Source organism: Leiobunum rupestre, chromosome 1 (genome assembly GCF_980474605.1).
Source record: "Leiobunum rupestre chromosome 1, qqLeiRupe1.1.hap1, whole genome shotgun sequence".
Classification (NCBI taxonomy): domain Eukaryota; kingdom Metazoa; phylum Arthropoda; class Arachnida; order Opiliones; family Sclerosomatidae; genus Leiobunum; species Leiobunum rupestre.
In genome coordinates, this window is record NC_143384.1 from 73,260,236 (window position 1) to 73,279,668 (window position 19,433).

General features: G+C 37.4%; 1 protein-coding gene across 8 annotated transcripts in view; it reads right to left on the reverse strand.

Moving 5' to 3' along the window:
• Positions 1-10,382: 10,382 nt before the first annotated feature.
• Positions 10,383-19,433, reverse strand: part of Magi (membrane associated guanylate kinase, WW and PDZ domain containing protein magi) — a 45,379-nt gene continuing 36,328 nt past the window's right edge. For all 8 annotated transcript variants that reach the window (XM_090153189.1, XM_090153196.1, XM_090153236.1 and 5 more), the window contains 10 exons: positions 19,111-19,195; positions 14,835-15,803; positions 13,704-14,080; positions 13,241-13,433; positions 13,011-13,133; positions 12,775-12,942; positions 12,654-12,688; positions 12,406-12,576; positions 12,193-12,331; positions 10,383-11,467 (listed from right to left, as the gene is read on the reverse strand). In XM_090153189.1, coding sequence (XP_090009315.1) covers positions 11,310-11,467; positions 12,193-12,331; positions 12,406-12,576; positions 12,654-12,688; positions 12,775-12,942; positions 13,011-13,133; positions 13,241-13,433; positions 13,704-14,080; positions 14,835-15,803; positions 19,111-19,195 — 2,418 coding nt within the window. In that variant the 3' untranslated portion in view covers positions 10,383-11,309. The remainder of the gene's footprint in view (positions 11,468-12,192; positions 12,332-12,405; positions 12,577-12,653; positions 12,689-12,774; positions 12,943-13,010; positions 13,134-13,240; positions 13,434-13,703; positions 14,081-14,834; positions 15,804-19,110; positions 19,196-19,433) is intronic.

Below are 19,433 nucleotides of genomic sequence, written 5' to 3' on the forward strand. Positions count from 1 at the left end.
AACTTTTTCAATAAACTGGGAATGTTTTTTCTACAAAATAAAAAAACGTAAAATTATTGGACAATGTCCGATAAAATTTTTTAAATGAGGGAGGGTCACTGGACAAATGTCCGATAACTTTAATTTCTTATTTCCTGCTCTGGTCCGCGCCGGCTCCATTAACTTGGCTCACCATAGTTTCCTAACTTACGGTTTACGAGTTATTTAAATTTGGAACTTGGCAGGCTAAGTTCATGGCATCTCGCCACTTTCTTAAATTCAAAAATTGAAGTAGTCTATCTCGTTGCACCAATTTTGCACAATTATGCACCATCATTTTAAAATTTTGCACCAAACTGGTTTAAAAGATATAATAAACTGAAAATGGGCGGGCCAAGTTAATGGTAACTTTAAATGACTTTTTTCCTAAATGTAAAAAACCTAGCTGGTCGCACTAGTTTTGCACCATTGTGCACCACCATCTAAAAATTTTGCACCAAACCGGTTAAATATATATATTGATTTGAAACCTGGCTTGCCAAGTTAATGGTAGTTTGCCACATTGTATTTTCAAAATGGAAAAAGTCAATCCTGATGTACATAATTTGCACCATTGTGCAGCAATTATTTAAAATTTTGCACCAAATAAATTTAAGTTATATTTACATTTGAAACCCGGCGAGTCAAGTTAATGGTAGCTCGCCACTTCCAAAATTTTGAAAAGGTATTATCACATAGTGTTGTGGGTATTTCGCACCATTGTGCACCATCGTTTTCATATTTTGCACCATACCGGTTAGTGTCATACTTCCATTCGAAAAAAGCATATTATGACCGGCCAATAGGCGGGCCAAGTTAATGGTAGCTCGCCACTTCCATATTTTTGAAAAGGTAATATCACATAGTGTTGTGGGTATTTCGCGCCATTGTGCACCATCGTTTTCATATTTTGCACCATACCGGTTAGTGTCATACTTCCATTCGAAAAAAGCATATTATGACCGGCCAATAGGCGGGCCAAGTTAATGGTAGCTCGCCACTTCCATATTTTTGAAAAGGTAATATCACAGAGTGTTGTGGGTATTTCGCACCATTGTGCACCATCGTTTTCATATTTTGCACCATACCGGTTAGTGTCATACTTCCATTCGAAAAAAGCCTATTATGACCGGCCAATAGGCGGGCCAAGTTAATGGTAGCTCGCCACTTCCATATTTTTGAAAAGGTAATATCACAGAGTGTTGTGGGTATTTCGCACCATTGTGCACCATCGTTTTCATATTTTGCACCATACCGGTTAGTGTCATACTTCCATTCGAAAAAAGCCTATTATGACCGGCCAATAGGCGGGCCAAGTTAATGGTAGCTCGCCACTTCCATATTTTTGAAAAGGTAATATCACAGAGTGTTGTGGGTATTTCGCACCATTGTGCACCATCGTTTTCATATTTTGCACCATACCGGTTAGTGTCATACTTCCATTCGAAAAAAGCCTATTATGACCGGCCAATAGGCGGGCCAAGTTAATGGTAGCTCGCCACTTCCATATTTTTGAAAAGGTAATACCACATAGTACCATCGTTTTAAAACTTAGCACCATACCGGGCAAAGTGCAGTTTTTTTCTGTTTTTTGGAGTTGACAAGTTCAATTTTTATAGATTAATTAAGATGCCTATTTCACTATATCATCGCTGTTTTTAGCGAAAATAATTTTCCTAGGTGTGTGAAATTATATTTGTGTTTATATTAGATAGCAGAGAAGCCCGCCTAAAACACTACTAATTCGGGAAAAGAAAAAGCCAGAAGGAAATTAGCGAGAAGTTGATCACTCTGTGTAAAAGTTTTACACTGCCGTACTTTTGGCTGTACGCGTACTCTTTAAAGTTCCTGCCTTCTACTGTGCTGATTACGCGCGTATTCAATATATATTCACTTTGAGAGTGGTCACCTCCTCGGGAATATATTAGCCGCGTCCTCTTGAAAAAGCAAATAAAACAAATTCGCTACAATGCTTTTTTCAAGAGCATGGTTAACTAGACCATACGTCCCGTTTTGAACGGGACAGTCCCTTTTTACGGTACTTCGTCCCGGTACCCCGAGGAAATCTTCGGAACGCAGAATTGACCCGTTTTCAGTGAAGAGTCTCCGATAGCATCGAAATATCACGCGTTTAAGTGAAGCCGATAGCATCGAAATATCACGCGTTTAAGTGAAGCCGATAGCATCGAAATATCACGCGTCTAAGTGAAGCCGATAGCATCGAAATATCACGCGTTTAAGTGAAGTAATCTGTGGCACTTCACCCGCCACCCGCACGTCCCGTCACTGGCTAATTCACTCGGGCATCGACTGATGTGATTTGCAATTGTTGTTCATTGCAATTCGTTCCTGATTTTTGCGAATTGTGGTGGTTGATTAAGTTCCCCCCCCCCCCCCCCCATCGCCATTTCGATAAATTGACTATTTGTTTAAAATGCACCCACTACGCACCATTACGCACCCATGGGACTCGGAAGGGAAAACCACTTTAAAGGGGGCTAACTTTACCATAGCCCCTCCACTTTGACAAGTTAACCAATCAAACGCACTCATTACGCACCATCATGCACCACACACCAATCATTACGCATCAGTATCATTATAGAGTTATTTAAAATTTTAAATGGGGGGCAGGTTTACCTCAGCCCTCCCCCTTTCACCAATCGCGCTAAAAACGGTGTCATTCTAACGCACCCATAACGCCCCGTTATGCACCATATTCGATATATTATACACTATACTACTTAATAGAAATTTTGAATTTTTACATTTTGGTCTATCCAAAATTTTAGCTTTAGCGTAGAATTATCTTCCGTACTCAAATTATTAGGCACCATTACATTATATCATTATTTAATTATTTAATCTAATGAAATGCTCCGCAAAAGAATAACATTATTTATCTGGACAGCTTTTCCCGCAAACTCCCGGATTTCAATTAATAATAATTTCGCATCACACTAAAGACCTTTTCACACGAGCCAACTTTTCAAATCAAAATGCTGAGTCAGCAAAAATGGATCAGTGATCCATTTTTTTCTCGCGTACTTTTTTGGTGGATCAACTCATCGAACCAACTAGTTTACTCAACTCAAAGTTGACTCATCTAGTTGGATCAAAAAGTTGGCTCGTGTGAATAGACCTTTACAAGTTCGCTGTTCAAAATATAATGTAAATTATAAAATAGAAATTTATAAATAAAAATTTGTGGGTAGTCAAGATTGTTAATGAAAATTGTCAAAATGCTTATTGCACAAGACCATTTTGGTATCGGGTAATATAAATCGATACAAAATGCTTGTGAAATTTAAATATATCTCTTCATATCCCCGATACCCCAAAACAATTTCCATGTGTGACAAAAACAGACGCGATAAACATCAAATGGCCCATAAGGCCCTAATTAAGATTTAAGGCAGAAATAATCCGTAAATATACACATTTGTGGTAAAAATAACCACTTTAAACAGGAGCTATTCACCAATCTCCCTAAAAATTGTGTCATGCAAATGCAACCACTATGCCCCACAGTCGATTTATTATGCACCATAGTAGTTAGCAGAAATAATTATTTTTAAAATTTGCGCTTGAATGAAGATCCATTTAAAAGTTTTAGTGGGGACAGATTTCCGTTAGCCCCACTTTCACCAATTGCCCTGAAAAGGTACTGTTCAAATGCACCCATTAGGCACCTTTATGCACCACAGAAGATTTATTATGCACCATACTAGTTAGCGGAAATAATTAATTTTTAAATTTAGGCTTTCCTTTTTGAACTTTTAGCGGGGGGGAATTACGTCTGCCCGCCCCACATTTACTAATCGCCCTAAAAATGGTACCATTCAAATGCACTCATTACGCACTATTATGCACCACAGTCGATTTATTATGCACCATAATAATTAGCGGGAAAAAATGAATTTTGAAATTTGGGGTGTCATTTTTCACTTTTTCACGGGGACAGAGTTAAGTCCCCCCCCCCACTTACAACAATCACACTAAAAATAGTGCCATTCAATTGCACCCATTACGCACCATTATGCGATTTATTATGCACCATGCGCACCATAATGCACCCGTCATGCACCATCGTGCACCACAGATATTTTTCCTTGCATCATGCTCCTCTAAAAGATATAGGAACTCGTCATAACCATATGGGGGGTGCTAAGTTAACGGTAGCACCCCCACTCTCGATATCGATACTTTTAACGTGCTTAATCGAATGCACCAACAATGCACTACCGTGCACCACAGAGATTTCTAATTGCACCATTACCCAAGCTTTTAAAAAATGAAAATGTTTGCTGTTAACGACAGCCTCACCACTTTCGAATTTGATAATTTTAACGCGCCTAATCGATTGCACCCTTAATGTAGTACTATGCACCGCAGTTAGTTTCCATCGCACCGCACTCTTTTTGGATATATGGCGTATATTCAGTATCAAGCGTTCGGGGTGCTCAAACAAAAATATTAACGTTAGGGCTAGGTTAACGACAGCCCCAACTAATGATCTTATTTCAAAAATGACTCCTCAACTGTAAGATAGTCGACATTTTTAGCAGTTGACGTTTGTGTATTAGAGCCCAAGGTGGGCATTTAGAATAGTGGTTTTAAAAATTATTTTTTAATTTTTTAAAAAATGATAACAATTTCTTTATGTGTCCTTGGTTTTTGCGTATCACACACTACAAGAGTTTAGCTGATTCTATCGTTAACTTGAAAGGGTTACTAAATTTAAGTTGGAAAAATTTACTAATTATTAATTTCAAAAACTGGTGGTGCATACTCCTGAACGACTCTTAGTGATCTTTTGATATTCGACAATCTGTTTATCACTTTATCGCTAAAAACAACCGATAAATTTATGAAAACCATTAGGGTCAAGGAAGAATAAAGATTTCACAGTAGCGTTGATTTCGATGTTTTCAGAATCATTTTTGAGAGCTCGTAACTCTGAAACGGGGCTTTTAGGACCATGGTTCATTTGACATTTTAAACTCGTAGGGACCGATAGAATAAATTATAAACGTTTCGATACTCTTATCCGTAACACGCTGTAGAATACGCAACTTTATTATTGGCCCTATACTTGACTTTGACTTCAGATTAAGCCACTTGATGTCGTGCACGACTAAGAAGCCAAGCTTGATCTTCATTTTTCTATTACACAGTTTCAACAGCTAATAAGACATGTGGTCAGAATTTATATACCAGTGCTAATAAGACAACCGTAATCCCTATCATCTACGACTTTCTTGTTCCAACGTTAGAAAAAACCGTAGACGTTCGCGTTTACGCATGATTTATAAGCTGCTAAAAATGTCGACTATCTTATAGTTAATTATTTAGATTTTACAGAAACATTTCTTATTTAAAAATTAACTTGGTGCAATGAGGTAGTGCATCGTTGGTGCATTCGATTAAGCACGTTAAAAGAATCGATATCGAGAGTGGGGGTGCTACCGTTAACTTAGCACCCCCATATGGTTATGACGAGTTCCTATATATTTTGAAGGAGCATGGTGCAATGAAAAATATCTGTGGTGCATGACGGGTGCATTGTGGTGCACATGGTGCATAATAAATCGAGTGTGGTGCATAATGGTGCGTAATGGGTGCAATTTTTAGTGTGATTGTTTTAAGTGGGGGGTGACTTAACTCGTGAAAAAGTGAAAAATGAGACTCCAAATTTCAAAATTATTTTTTTCCCGCTAACTATTATGGTGCATAATAAATCGACTGTGGTGCATAATGGTGCGAAATAAGTGCATTTGAATGCTATCATTTCGATGCTATCGGCTTCACTTAAACGCGTGATATTTCGATGCTATAGGCTTCATTTAAACGCGTGATATTTCGATGCTATCGGCTTCATTTAAACGCGTGATATTTCGATGCTATTGGCTTCATTTAAACGCGTGATATTTCGATGCTATCGGCTTCACTTAAACGCGTGATATTTCGATGCTATTGGCTTCATTTAAACGCGTGATATTTCGATGCTATCGGCTTCATTTAAACGCGTGATATTTCGATGCTATTGGCTTCATTTAAACGCGTGATATTTCGATGCTATCGGCTTCACTTAAACGCGTGATATTTCGATGCTATTGGCTTCATTTAAACGCGTGATATTTCGATGCTATCGGCTTCATTTAAACGCGTGATATTTCGATGCTATTGGCTTCATTTAAACGCGTGATATTTCGATGCTATCGGCTTCACTTAAACGCGTGATATTTCGATGCTATTGGCTTCATTTAAACGCGTGATATTTCGATGCTATCGGCTTCACTTAAACGCGTGATATTTCGATGCTATCGGCTTCACTTAAACGCGTGATATTTCGATGCTATTGGCTTCATTTAAACGCGTGATATTTCGATGCTATCGGCTTCATTTAAACGTGTGATATTTCGATGCTATCGGCTTCATTTAAACGCGTGATATTTCGATGCTATCGGCTTCATTTAAACGCGTGATATTTCGATGCTATCGGCTTCATTTAAACGCGTGATATTTCGATGCTATTGGCTTCATTTAAACGCGTGATATTTCGATGCTATCGGCTTCACTTAAACGCGTGATATTTCGATGCTATCGGCTTCACTTAAACGCGTGATATTTCGATGCTATTGGCTTCATTTAAACGCGTGATATTTCGATGCTATCGGCTTCATTTAAACGCGTGATATTTCGATGCTATCGGCTTCATTTAAACGCGTGATATTTCGATGCTATCGGCTTCATTTAAACGCGTGATATTTCGATGCTATCGGCTTCATTTAAACGCGTGATATTTCGATGCTATTGGCTTCATTTAAACGCGTGATATTTCGATGCTATCGGCTTCACTTAAACGCGTGATATTTCGATGCTATTGGCTTCATTTAAACGCGTGATATTTCGATGCTATCGGCTTCACTTAAACGCGTGATATTTCGATGCTATCGGCTTCACTTAAACGCGTGATATTTCGATGCTATTGGCTTCATTTAAACGCGTGATATTTCGATGCTATCGGCTTCATTTAAACGTGTGATATTTCGATGCTATCGGCTTCATTTAAACGCGTGATATTTCGATGCTATCGGCTTCATTTAAACGCGTGATATTTCGATGCTATCGGCTTCATTTAAACGTGTGATATTTCGATGCTATCGGATTCATTTAAACGCGTGATATTTCGATGCTATCGGCTTCATTTAAACGCGTGATATTTCGATGCTATCGGAGACTCTTCACTGAAAACGGGACAATTCTGCGTTCCGAAGCTTTCCTAGGGGTACCGGGACGGAGTACCGTAAAAAGGGACTGTCCCGTTCAAAACGGGACGTATGGTCTAGTTAACCATGCTCTTGAAGAAGGCCATAATTTGCATTTTTAGAATGGAAGTATGACACTAACCGGTATGGTGCAAAATATGAAAACGATGGTGCACAATGGTGCGAAATACCCAGAACACTATGTGATATTACCTTTTCAAAAATATGGAAGTGGCGAGCTACCATTAACTTGGCCCGCCTATTGGCCGGTCATAATATGCTTTTTTCGAATGGAAGTATGACACTAACCGGTATGGTGCAAAATATGAAAACGATGGTGCACAATGGTGCGAAATACCCACAACACTATGTGATATTACCTTTTCAAAAATATGGAAGTGGCGAGCTACCATTAACTTGGCCCGCCTATTGGCCGGTCATAATATGCTTTTTTCGAATGGAAGTATGACACTAACCGGTATGGTGCAAAATATGAAAACGATGGTGCACAATGGTGCGAAATACCCACAACACTATGTGATATTACCTTTTCAAAAATATGGAAGTGGCGAGCTACCATTAACTTGGCCCGCCTATTGGCCGGTCATAATATGCTTTTTTCGAATGGAAGTATGACACTAACCGGTATGGTGCAAAATATGAAAACGATGGTGCACAATGGTGCGAAATACCCACAACACTATGTGATAATACCTTTTCAAAATTTTGGAAGTGGCGAGCTACCATTAACTTGACTCGCCGGGTTTCAAATGTAAATATAACTTAAATTTATTTGGTGCAAAATTTGAAATAATTGCTGCACAATGGTGCAAATTATGTACATCAGGATTGACTTTTTCCATTTTGAAAATACAATGTGGCAAACTACCATTAACTTGGCAAGCCAGGTTTCAAATCAATATATATATTTAACCGGTTTGGTGCAAAATTTTTAGATGGTGGTGCACAATGGTGCAAAACTAGTGCGACCAGCTAGGTTTTTTACATTTAGGACAAAAGTCATTTAAAGTTACCATTAACTTGGCCCGCCCATTTTCAGTTTATTATATCTTTTAAACCAGTTTGGTGCAAAATTTTAAAATGATGGTGCATAATGGTGCAAAATTGGTGCAACGAGATAGACTACTTCAATTTTTGAATTTAAGAAAGTGGCGAGCTGCCATGAACTTAGCCTGCCAAGTTCCAAATTTAAATAACTCGTAAACCGTGATGGTGCAAAATTTTAAAGTGGTGGTGCATAATGGTGCGAAATGGGTGCAATATTATCCGCTATGTTTTCTTAAGTTAGGAAACTATGGCGAGACAAGTTAATGGAGCCGTTTGGGCTTTACCGCAACGGGTCACGGGCCGGAAAAGGGTAAACGCTTCGTAACAAAACCGTCAATGGGAAAGCTCTCAGTATTCGAATCTAGGGTACGAGTTTAAATTATCTTTGGTCGAAGCGTCATAATATTCGGAAACCAAATCTGGTTTCAGTTTCAAGAAATAGTGATAACGGAAAACATGAAAATTAACCCTAATTTAATTTTTAAGGGCTTTGTTTCACTTAAAAATTAAATAAGGGTTAATGTTCTCCGTCAATTTGTCTAAAATAGCACAAATATATTTTCCTATGGAATGTTTTTTTATTTTTATTAAAATTTATTATTTGCCACTATTTGGCATATTAGCCAGTAAAAGTATTATTCGCCATGTCGGTATTTACCACTTTCTGCCACATTATTTGACACCTGACATTTACCACTTCGGAACACTGCGTGCACACAGCTTAATTCGCACTATTTACGAGAAGCGTGCACACAGCTTAATACGCACTCTTTACGAGAAGCGTGGACACCGATTACGCACTCTTTACGAGAAGCGTGCACACAGCTTAATACGCACTCTTTACGAGAAGCGTGCACACAGCTTAATACGCACCCTTTAAGAGAAGCGTGTACACCGATTTCGCAGTGGTCAGCCCTCGCATTTTTACTACTAACTTCACGAGAACCTATCATTAAATAAGGGAGTAATAGTTTACAACTAGAAAACTTAGCTTATGTTATCTGCTACCCTGTAATATTATCCAGGGCCCCCATTCAAATCTTCATTTTTTTATAGGAAAAATAGGATTATATTTATAAAAATATAGGACTTTTTTTTAACAAAATTATAGGATTTTATAGGACCAAATTTATATTTAGATTAATAAATCTTTGATTTTCACTTGAAAAATAAAAACTATATAACCATTTTATCACAAAAATATACTAGTAGCTATGTTAACAATAACAAAAGTATAGACCAGGGCCGTGCCAACGTTTTAACAAGAGCGGGCAAAAACCCTAATATAAGCACAACCTTGTTAAATAGGATGCGTCCGAAAAAATGCCGATGATGATGCGTGCTTGGATTTGAAATGGGAAAAATATCAAAATTATAGGATTTTATAGGACTTTTGCAAAAAATATAGGATGTTATAGGACATTTTTTAAAATATAGGATTTTATAGGAATTATAGGACATCTGGGGGCCCTGTATTATATGATTCTAATAGCTATTCTACTTACCTTGATTTTTTTCTACTATATATTTCTGAATGTCAGTCTGTGTGTTTGTCTGCCTCGCTAAAGGCGGGCCCCCACCTAATAAACTATAAATGCGGATGGAGATTTTGAATAAATAAAATGAATATTTTTGTACAAGAATATGTAATATTTTTTATTAAAACATTTTTTCTTCTAAGTTCATTTTTTGGAATGATATAGTATACAAAAGGCACAAAAATGTTTTCATTCATTTAAGCAACAATTTAAATATTTTTTTACTTCTAAAAATTACACTTTTCCCCCATGTTTATTCAACAATTTAAGGGGGAATAAACTTAAATTGGTGTCGGAAGATACCAACTGCGAACATTGTCGATTAAGCTAAAATCAACATACGATATTTAACAAAACAATTGCACCGTTTAACACAGTCCTCAAACTACTGCATAATTTTTGCTTAAAATATAATTACTTTGTTTTAATTACTGAGAGACTGAAAGGTAAAAAAAAAATTGCGGAAGGAAAAATACCATGTACAACATTTTGCTTCTACATATATATTTCTGTGAAACATTTATTTACGTCACTATACATGGATTTTGCGTTGTACGATTTAATAAAAAATAATATTTATTGATGAAAAAATCACAATGGAATGTCTTAAAAAGCGTTCTTATCTTACAAAATGAGCCGTGACATTTAACAAGGATCATTGAAATTTTATAGTTCATAATTAATTTACTAATTTAAGGAGTAATTCTTTAACTCTTAAGAACCAAGTTATTGAATATTGAAAATTAAAACTGAAGTGTATTGCTGTTTCATTATTTTCGTTAGGTCTTGCTAAAACCAGATTTGCTAAGCCTTGCTTAAAACCAGGTTTGCTAAGCCTTGCTTAAAACCAGATTTGCTAAGCCTTGCTTAAAACCAGATTTGCTAAGCCTTGCTTAAAACCAGATTTGCTAAGCCTTGCTTAAAACCAGATTTGCTAAGCCTTGCTTAAAACCAGATTTGCTTGGTTAAAGAAGAAATTAAGATTAGAGGCCCTTAAAAAACTAACCAAAAATAAAATAGTTTCATAAAAAAATAAGTAGGTTTTAACGCCTGAAAGGATTTAAAATATCAATTTCTTTAACAACAGTTAAATTTGTAGCTTAATATTTGGGATGTTTAGGAATAGATTTACGATTGGTGGTGGAAGTACTAATAAGTTTTTTTTTTCATTTATTTGGCTTGAAAATGTTTTTTATAGGTAATAACAAGAACGTCGTAGCCTGGACCAGCCGGCTGAAACGTATTTATACGAAGGGGCTCGAGGAAGGCAATTTTGGAAAGAGTTTCAACAGCGAATGAAACATTTTGTCAACATGTTTTTTTATCCCCTCTAACACAAAGATTGTAGTAATATCTATCTATATTTATAAACTTTTTTCAATACTTCTCTTTATAAATCATTGTTATATACTACTCAGTGAGGTTCGTAGTTCCATAAATCCCTCGGGATCTCGTAGTTAGCCGCTATATCTCTGGGGGAACTCTGACAGATGGGCCCATTCATGATGGACGACCCTGCAGACAGTGGCGTTCCAGCTGAGCCTGTAGGCGTTATGGGACTAGGATGATCCACTTGAAAATAATTAAAAAACCACATGTTACGAAAAAGACCCCTTCGCAAATTTATATTAACACTGAATACGTAAGAATTTTGGTCTATATTTCATATTTTATTGTTTATTAGTAAAAACAAAAGTAACATAATAAACATAAGTATGACACTTTCTATTCACCCAATGTAAATTTTTTAATGATAGTCTGTTTCACCAATAACAACGTAAGCCATTAAGTACCGACAGACTGACAACTCTCCACAAACTGCTTCCTAGTATTTGGAAGAAGTTCGGAAAATCACCGACGGTCAGCCGGCCGCCTTTTCAACGGACCAGCCAACGCCTATTGTAAATTGAATTACTTTCAAAACTGTAAATAACACTTAATTTTGGAAAATAATGAATTATTGAATAGATAAAAATTACTATTATAAACACTGGCTCAATTTCAGAAGTTAGTTATTTTCGAATTTCAAACCTAAATGCGTGTACGGTCATATTTCTCGCCATCAAACTAACCAAATATTTGGCCAACGGAAAGGGAAGGGACGAGTTTCCTTCCTATTTCGCAATCACTCCACGACAGACTATCATTAACCAAATTCGTTCTGTGCCATACTTATGTTTATTATGTTACTTATGGTAAAATTTATAATTATTTATTTTTACCTAACTGAACCACACACAGCCTTTCATACAACCAACTAGTTGAAAATCTTAAACCTTAAAAACCTTTTAACTCACCTACGGCTAATGTCATCTTATTGCCTCGCTTCACCAATAAACGAACGGAGCTGCCTCCTTGTTTAATTATCTCTATGGCTTCTGAATGAGCCATATTTTTGGTATTTATACCATTAATTTCGATTATCTGATCGCCAACCTTAATAATTTAAAAAATATAATACTTATTAGAATATAAACACTTTAAATATAAAGTAAAATTATGATAATTACTTGTAATCGTGCGTCTTGATGAGCGGGACCTCCTTCTGCTATTCTCAGGACAAAAAGTGGCATATTGTGGAACTCACGTCCACCACGAATACTGAAACCAAATCCACGCAAGCCTCGATGTAGTTCAACAGCGTAATAATGATCATCATGTTCCAAAGAATGATCATCACCCTTTATAAATTTAGAAAATAAATAAAAATTAGTTACGAACAACTTATAATTTCTACGATTATAAATCTTCAATTTACCCTTTGTGAAATGGAAGCGCTGCTAGATGCGTCATCTGATTAAAAAATTTGTGTGATAAACAAGTGAGTCTTGAAAGCCAATATAAAAGTTACAAGAATCAAAATGAAAGTCAAAATCTACCTTGAGGAGCTCCGATTGTCAAAGTAACGGAGAATCCGGAATCTTTAATAAGGTTTACTATTTCCCCGTGATGCATGTTTAAAATACTGACAGAGTTTACAGCTAATATACGGTCACCAACATTCAATTGTCCACAGCGTTCTGCCGGACTTCCTTCTATGATACGACCTAAAGAAGTTATAGGTAATTAAAATAGAGCTAGATATTAGAGTTGAAGAGGAAAGAGTCCAATTTACCAATTGTGGATCCAACACGGCTTACGGATGAGATAATAACGAAGCCAAATCCTTCATTTTCTTTTCGAGTGACAGTGACGTCATAAGGAAAAATTCCATCTTGCGATTTTGATAGAGAGTCAACTAAAAAAAAAAACTAAATATTTAGCCTCTATACTGTGGTTGCAGAAACAAGAAATTAACCCAAGAATCTGATATTTCCTTAAAAACAGATTAAATATAATATTTACCAAAATTGGGTAACTTCCTGCGAATACCCAAGACAACTTTTCCACTCTGGGCTGCATTACCCATCAGCTGGACGACATGATGATGGGAGGTGTTGAGAACGGAAGAACCGTCCACAGAGACTATCTCGTCCCCTGTTTGCAGCCTGCTGTCTAAGTCCGCCGCTCCTCCAGGAACAATATGACCAATTGAGACCTATCGAGACAAATCAACACCAAGCTCTCTAAATCTCTAAATACCAGATAGTCATGTTTATTAGTAAGCCAATTAACCCCAAATACTTTAAATGATTAACTTTCAAACTCTATAAAATGATAAATAACCCAAAATTCTATATAGAAATAAACAACTCAAATCCTATAAGACAAAAAACTATAAAATTCTATGATATAAATATAGGTACTACAAGAACTATCTCTAAATATTATCATAAACGTGCTGTAAAAATTTTAATTTCACTCCCACCTGGGATCCCTCTTCGGTGCCACCAACTATGCGAAATCCGAAGCCACTTTCCTGCCTCAGGAGAGTTATGGCCATGTCCATCTGACCAGAAGAATTGGCCATTTGGTGCGCAGACGTTGTAAGCAATCGTTGTGGGTTGTTTCCAGATGCCGTGGGGCCATAGGGGGAAGAGAACTGGTTGCCCTCTTTGGTGTACTGACTGCCAGGCACCATCAGTGAGGTGATAGGCTGCTCGTGTTCGAACGAAGTACTGTGTTTCCTCCTGGTCAGACTGTCATACTGAGAGCCATTCAAAGACTGAGATGTGTTTGAAGGGTGTGGAGATATCGCTGCGGATGTGTAGTACCCTGAACTGGATTCTGGCGGTTGAAAATGACCTAAGAAGTTGAGGTAAATGGCATCAATTTATATTTATGTTAAACAAACAGCAACTCTTAAATCCTAAAGAGCAAATCCCAATATAGTTTTAAAAATAGGTAAACTATATATTACATTGCCATCATGGAGGCAGAAATTTATCGTTGGTAAATGTATCATCAAATCACCAATTTTGATATTTCCTATTGATTGTTGTATCATTAACATTGAAATTAGTATTGTTATTATTGCAATTGAATTAACATACTGTTGTGGCTGGATAAAAGTAACTAATTCCAATCGAATGACAACACAAATTCTGATCAAGTGCTGTTGGACAGAAATTTGTTTTGTCGTTACCTATATCATGAATTTTCTTTTAAGAGTTGAAAACACCCGATTCAATTAATGATCGAGATGTGACACTAGCATGGGTAGATAGAGGGAACTAATATCTATATAACGAAGTATTAATTAAAATGTAATCAAATATCATTAAGGAGTAATCAAATATCATAAGGGAGTAATCAAAATTATCAAATATCATTAAGGAGTAATCAAATATCATAAGGGAGTAATCAAAATTATCAAATATCATTAAGGAGTAATCAAAGTTTAGCGAGGACACATTTGGAGCTAGCGCTGCGGTGTATTCACCACCACTGCTGCACAGAAAACAACAGCCTCTATACTATTGAGGCTAAATAGATCTACACCACAAATTTATTTCATTCAGGTTAGAAAATAGAAATAAACATTTTGCTTAAAACTTACTCATTGACTGTTGAGCGCTGGCTGAATTTGGAGAGCTGCCGTAACCGGAAATGCCAGTCGTGTCGTAATTTCCAAACTGATGTTGACTATTGAAATAAGACGTGTAGAAAGGTCCGCTGTTCGAGAGCTGTTGTTTGCCCAAGGTCGAACTACCACCGCCGATCACGCGGGTATCGTAACCACCGTCCACTTGGCTTCGTTCGGGAGGCAACCAACTAGGAACGGTCGTCGACTTGGTTGGGTAGGCGTAATTAGAAGAGTTATTAATCCTTCTACGCCAATCCTCCAAGTTGTAGGGCTGCCTTTGCAACAGTCCGTCGTCGAGGCCGTAAAAACCGTTCAAATCGAGAGGCATCCTTTGCGAAGGTCCATTGCCGCCGAATTGGTTCTCCTTGTCGTACAAATCGCGCAATTTAGAGTCGGAATTGCGAGGATTGAACCCGGAATGGCGGTCCCTTTGCAACGTCCTCGTGTCCCGAAAACTGCGACTCAACCACGGATAATCTTTGGTTCGGCCCAAATCCGAGGGCCAAGCGCTTACGCCAGCGTCCACGTCCTGATGACGCGAGGATGACGCCCCGTTCGACAGTTTGTAATTGTACGCGTTGGTATTATGATGTCCTCCACCACCACCGCCGCCACCATCGACGACGACGCTAGTGTCTTTGAGAGAGGGCGAATAAATACTGTCCATCTGCTTGTTGTCCATGCTGCCGGACGCGTTATTATAATGTTCGCCGTTGGAGTTGGAGAGCGGAGATGAATGGTTCGGTGGCGTCGCCGTCGAAGAATGAATGTTTTTGGGCAGGCCCAGTCCGCTCTCGGGGGCCGAACTGCGCGACCAGTTGCGAGTGTCGACTAAAGGGGTCTTTGGTCTGTTGACGGACACCGTTTCCTTGTCCCGCGAGCTGTACAGATCTGCCGTTGGAGTCTTGCTACGGTAAGCTCCTCGTAGAGGAGGTAAGAAGCCTGAAAAATGCCACAAAAACGGCGTCTTAATTCGACTGATAGACGTGATCATACATATTGATTTGCACAAGCTCAACCAAGAATGTATTCGGTTGAACTGGGAATACCAAGTGTCTATAATATCAGGGTTGCCGCGGTATTTTCACAATCCAATTCCCTGACTTTTTCAGGTTTTCCCCTGACCATCTCCGGACATTTCCCTAATTTTTAGACTAATTCTAAATTTCCCCGACATTTCCCTGATTTTAGACTAGTTTTTGAAATCCCCTGATTTTTAGACTAATTTTTAAAATTCCCCGACTTTTATACCCATATTCAAATTCCTTGACTTTTCCCCGACTTTTATACCCATATTCAAATTCCCTGACTTTTCCCCGACTTTTATACCCATATTCAAATTCCTTGACTTTTCCCCGACTTTTATACCCATATTCAAATTCCCTGACTTTTCCCCGACTTTTATACCCATATTCAAATTCCCTGACTTTTCCCCGACTTTTATACCCATATTCAAATTCCCCGACTTTTATCCCCATATTCAAATTCCCTGACTTTTATCCCCATATTCAAATTCCCTGACTTTTATACCCATAGTCAAATTCCCTGACTTTTATACCCATATTCAAATTCCCTGACTTTTATACCCATATTCAAATTCCCTGACTTTTATACCCATATTCAAATTCCCTGACTTTTCCGATGGTGGCTGAGAGGATGGTTTTGAAATCTCTACCTAATTATTATTAATTACTAATTAATAATAATAATTAATTAGTAATTCACAATTAATTAATTTTCTCCGTGTGTTCAATAAATTCATTGTAAATATATGTGACTAATAAAAAGTACACAGAGTGCATTTGTAAAAATATTTTCAAAATGCATTTTGTATTTTTATTTTGAGCTGCAAAAACCATTTTACATTTAGGAAAACCAATTTTCAAAATGCATTTTGTATTTTTCGTTTTGAGTTATGGAGACAGTATTTTAGATTTTACATTTTGCGTTATGGAGCAAGTATTTTGAATTAAAAAAAAGAGTATTTTATCTACAAATTTACTCAATTTGCAACGTTTATATTAATGATATACTGCCCTAAAGCGACTAGACGACTAGAGAAAATAAAAGAACATATGGATCACGCAGAAGCCATTTTCTGTATTATCTCATTTCCCGCTAAACCTTCTGCTTGCTGTCATAAAGAGAAAAGCATTTCCCGTGCAAACCAGCGTAAAGGACGTAAATGGTCTTTGTTATTTCATATCGTCTATGAGTAATTTATTGAAGTCTTGGGCTATCCGTTTTGCAAAAGAAAACAGGCCTATCTTTCACCGCAGCAAATATCAAACAAACAAGTACGTAACGGACCGGTAATAGTCGTGGAACAATCACGGGAAGAATTTGTTTTACAAAAATAATTTTAACGCGTCCTAAATACTAGAGGGATAATGGGGCTGACAAGAAGGGGTGATTTACTCGTGATGACGTCAAAGCTAATAATTCCCCAGCTGGTGTCTTCGCCAAAAAGAGTGACGCATTATAATTGTCAGGAGTGATTCACAGCACAAAATAGGCGCTTCAATAAATGCCGCTCTCTTTTTATTTCCTCACTTACGGGCATGCGCGAGTTACTGAATAAAATAGTCAGGTGTTTATGTTAGTTTTATTTGTAAGTAGTGTGGTTAATTTTCCGGAAAAATAAAATGCGGAAAAATCTCCAGAAAATTTTCCGCAAATTACAGAAATAATAAACAATATTTTTACATGGATATATAATTTAGGTTAAAGCCCACTAAATATAGTATAAGTTGTATAACTATAATACTCTACAATGGCTCTCTGACGACGTTATCATTTGGCTATTTTAAATTTTAGCTTCCTTTGCTATTTATAGATGGCACCACGCTCTCCAGTAAAGTCGCGTTTTTCGAAGAATCGGATAGATTCATGACCATCTCTAATAACAGGGGCCTTTTCATAATACACGTGGCAATGATAGAGCCGACAGTTGCTTTAATCCTAACAAAAACTAGTACGTAAGGAATTAGCCAGTTTCAATAATGTAGATCAATTGTTAATAAAAACCACCTTTGGACTATAATGCAGTTAAAATACGCGTAAAAGTAGAAAAGTCCATAATAAAAAGCGGCAAAAAAGCTAAACCCTAACAAATTAAAGTAATGATAAAATAACTTACGAAATACTCGAACCAAATAGATCTTTGAGTCAAAACAAATTAAAATGGAATTAAAATAGCCCTATTTCGAGTTCATTTGTACCGCGCAGGGAATCTGGCTTGCGACTAAACCGAAAAGAGAAGCTAAGCCTAAACATTCATAATTTCCAAACGCGTAGCAACGGAAAGCCAAATAGTGGGATATTGGAATAGTTTTGACACTCGCTTTGCTCGAGATTAATTTTAAGAACGGGCTGCCTTATTCGGTGCAAATTTTGGAAACCGATAGATGGCGGTAACGTTATTGAAACTGGCAAATTAGGTAGGAAATCTTTTCTTTCTCAAAAACATAGAAATAGATATTAGGTGGCGTGGCGGAGTGGTTAGCACTTTCCCCTCGCAGCTAGAGGAGCCGGGTTCGATCCCAGCTTGTGGCACTGGGTGAAAACTCAGAACAACTGGTTTAAGGGGTTTTCCCTCTAGCTCTTCGATTTCCCCTTCCATAAAAACTTGTTGAGGTTAACGGTAATAGTGAGTGTAGGGAGCTGTTGGCTCGCGTGGCTTGCCACCACCCTCCTACGCATTGTAACCCGGCCCCCTGAATTAAAGGTTTTATAAGTCACTCGATGACTTAGGCCTAGGGTGGTGCCTTGGGTATTAGCCTAGCTGATTATTATTTTAAAGTTAATTTTAATAACGAAATATTTGTTTTAAGTGCTATAACATTTATATTTTAGAATTCTGGACATAAAATCTATCTTATGATGTACCCTCAATCACAAAATTCGAAATGTGTCCAAGTTGACACCATCTCTTTAAGTGTCTATTCCGTCCTTTTCCCCTTGGTACAATAAAGGAGCAACAAACACAAGGAGAACGCAGCTAGCCTTTAATCACGCTAACGCAGTGTTTTGAACAAATTTCATTGGACGAGCCTTTACGCTGAACGTTTTACAAGTGGGGGAAGACAATTAGCGAGTTTTCCCCTTCCGACGGCAGCAGGCGCTAAAGCGTCTAACCAATGAAAACTGTACGCGAGAAAATGCACGACTTTTGACGGGTTGCGTTCTCCTTGTGTGGGGTGCTGTTGCTCCTAGGTAATAATAAAGGAGTGACTTAATGATATCTCACCTGAAGAATAAGACAGATCTTCTGGAAAATGAAAAGACTGCGAAAGAGAGCTGCTAGATTTTCTGCTAGCGTCGAGAGCCTTATTCTGTCCATAGAAAACAAAATCAGACTATTTAACAGATCATAAACATAAGTATGACACTTTCTATTATCACAATGTTAACTTCTTTAATGATAGTCCGTTTCCTCAATGACCATGTGAATCATTATGTGGCAATTGACTATTTAATATAATATTATATTAGTTAGTAACTTTCAAATTTGAGACTTGAACGCGTTTTCGCTCGTATTTATATCCATCAAACTAATTTGGCAGTGATTTC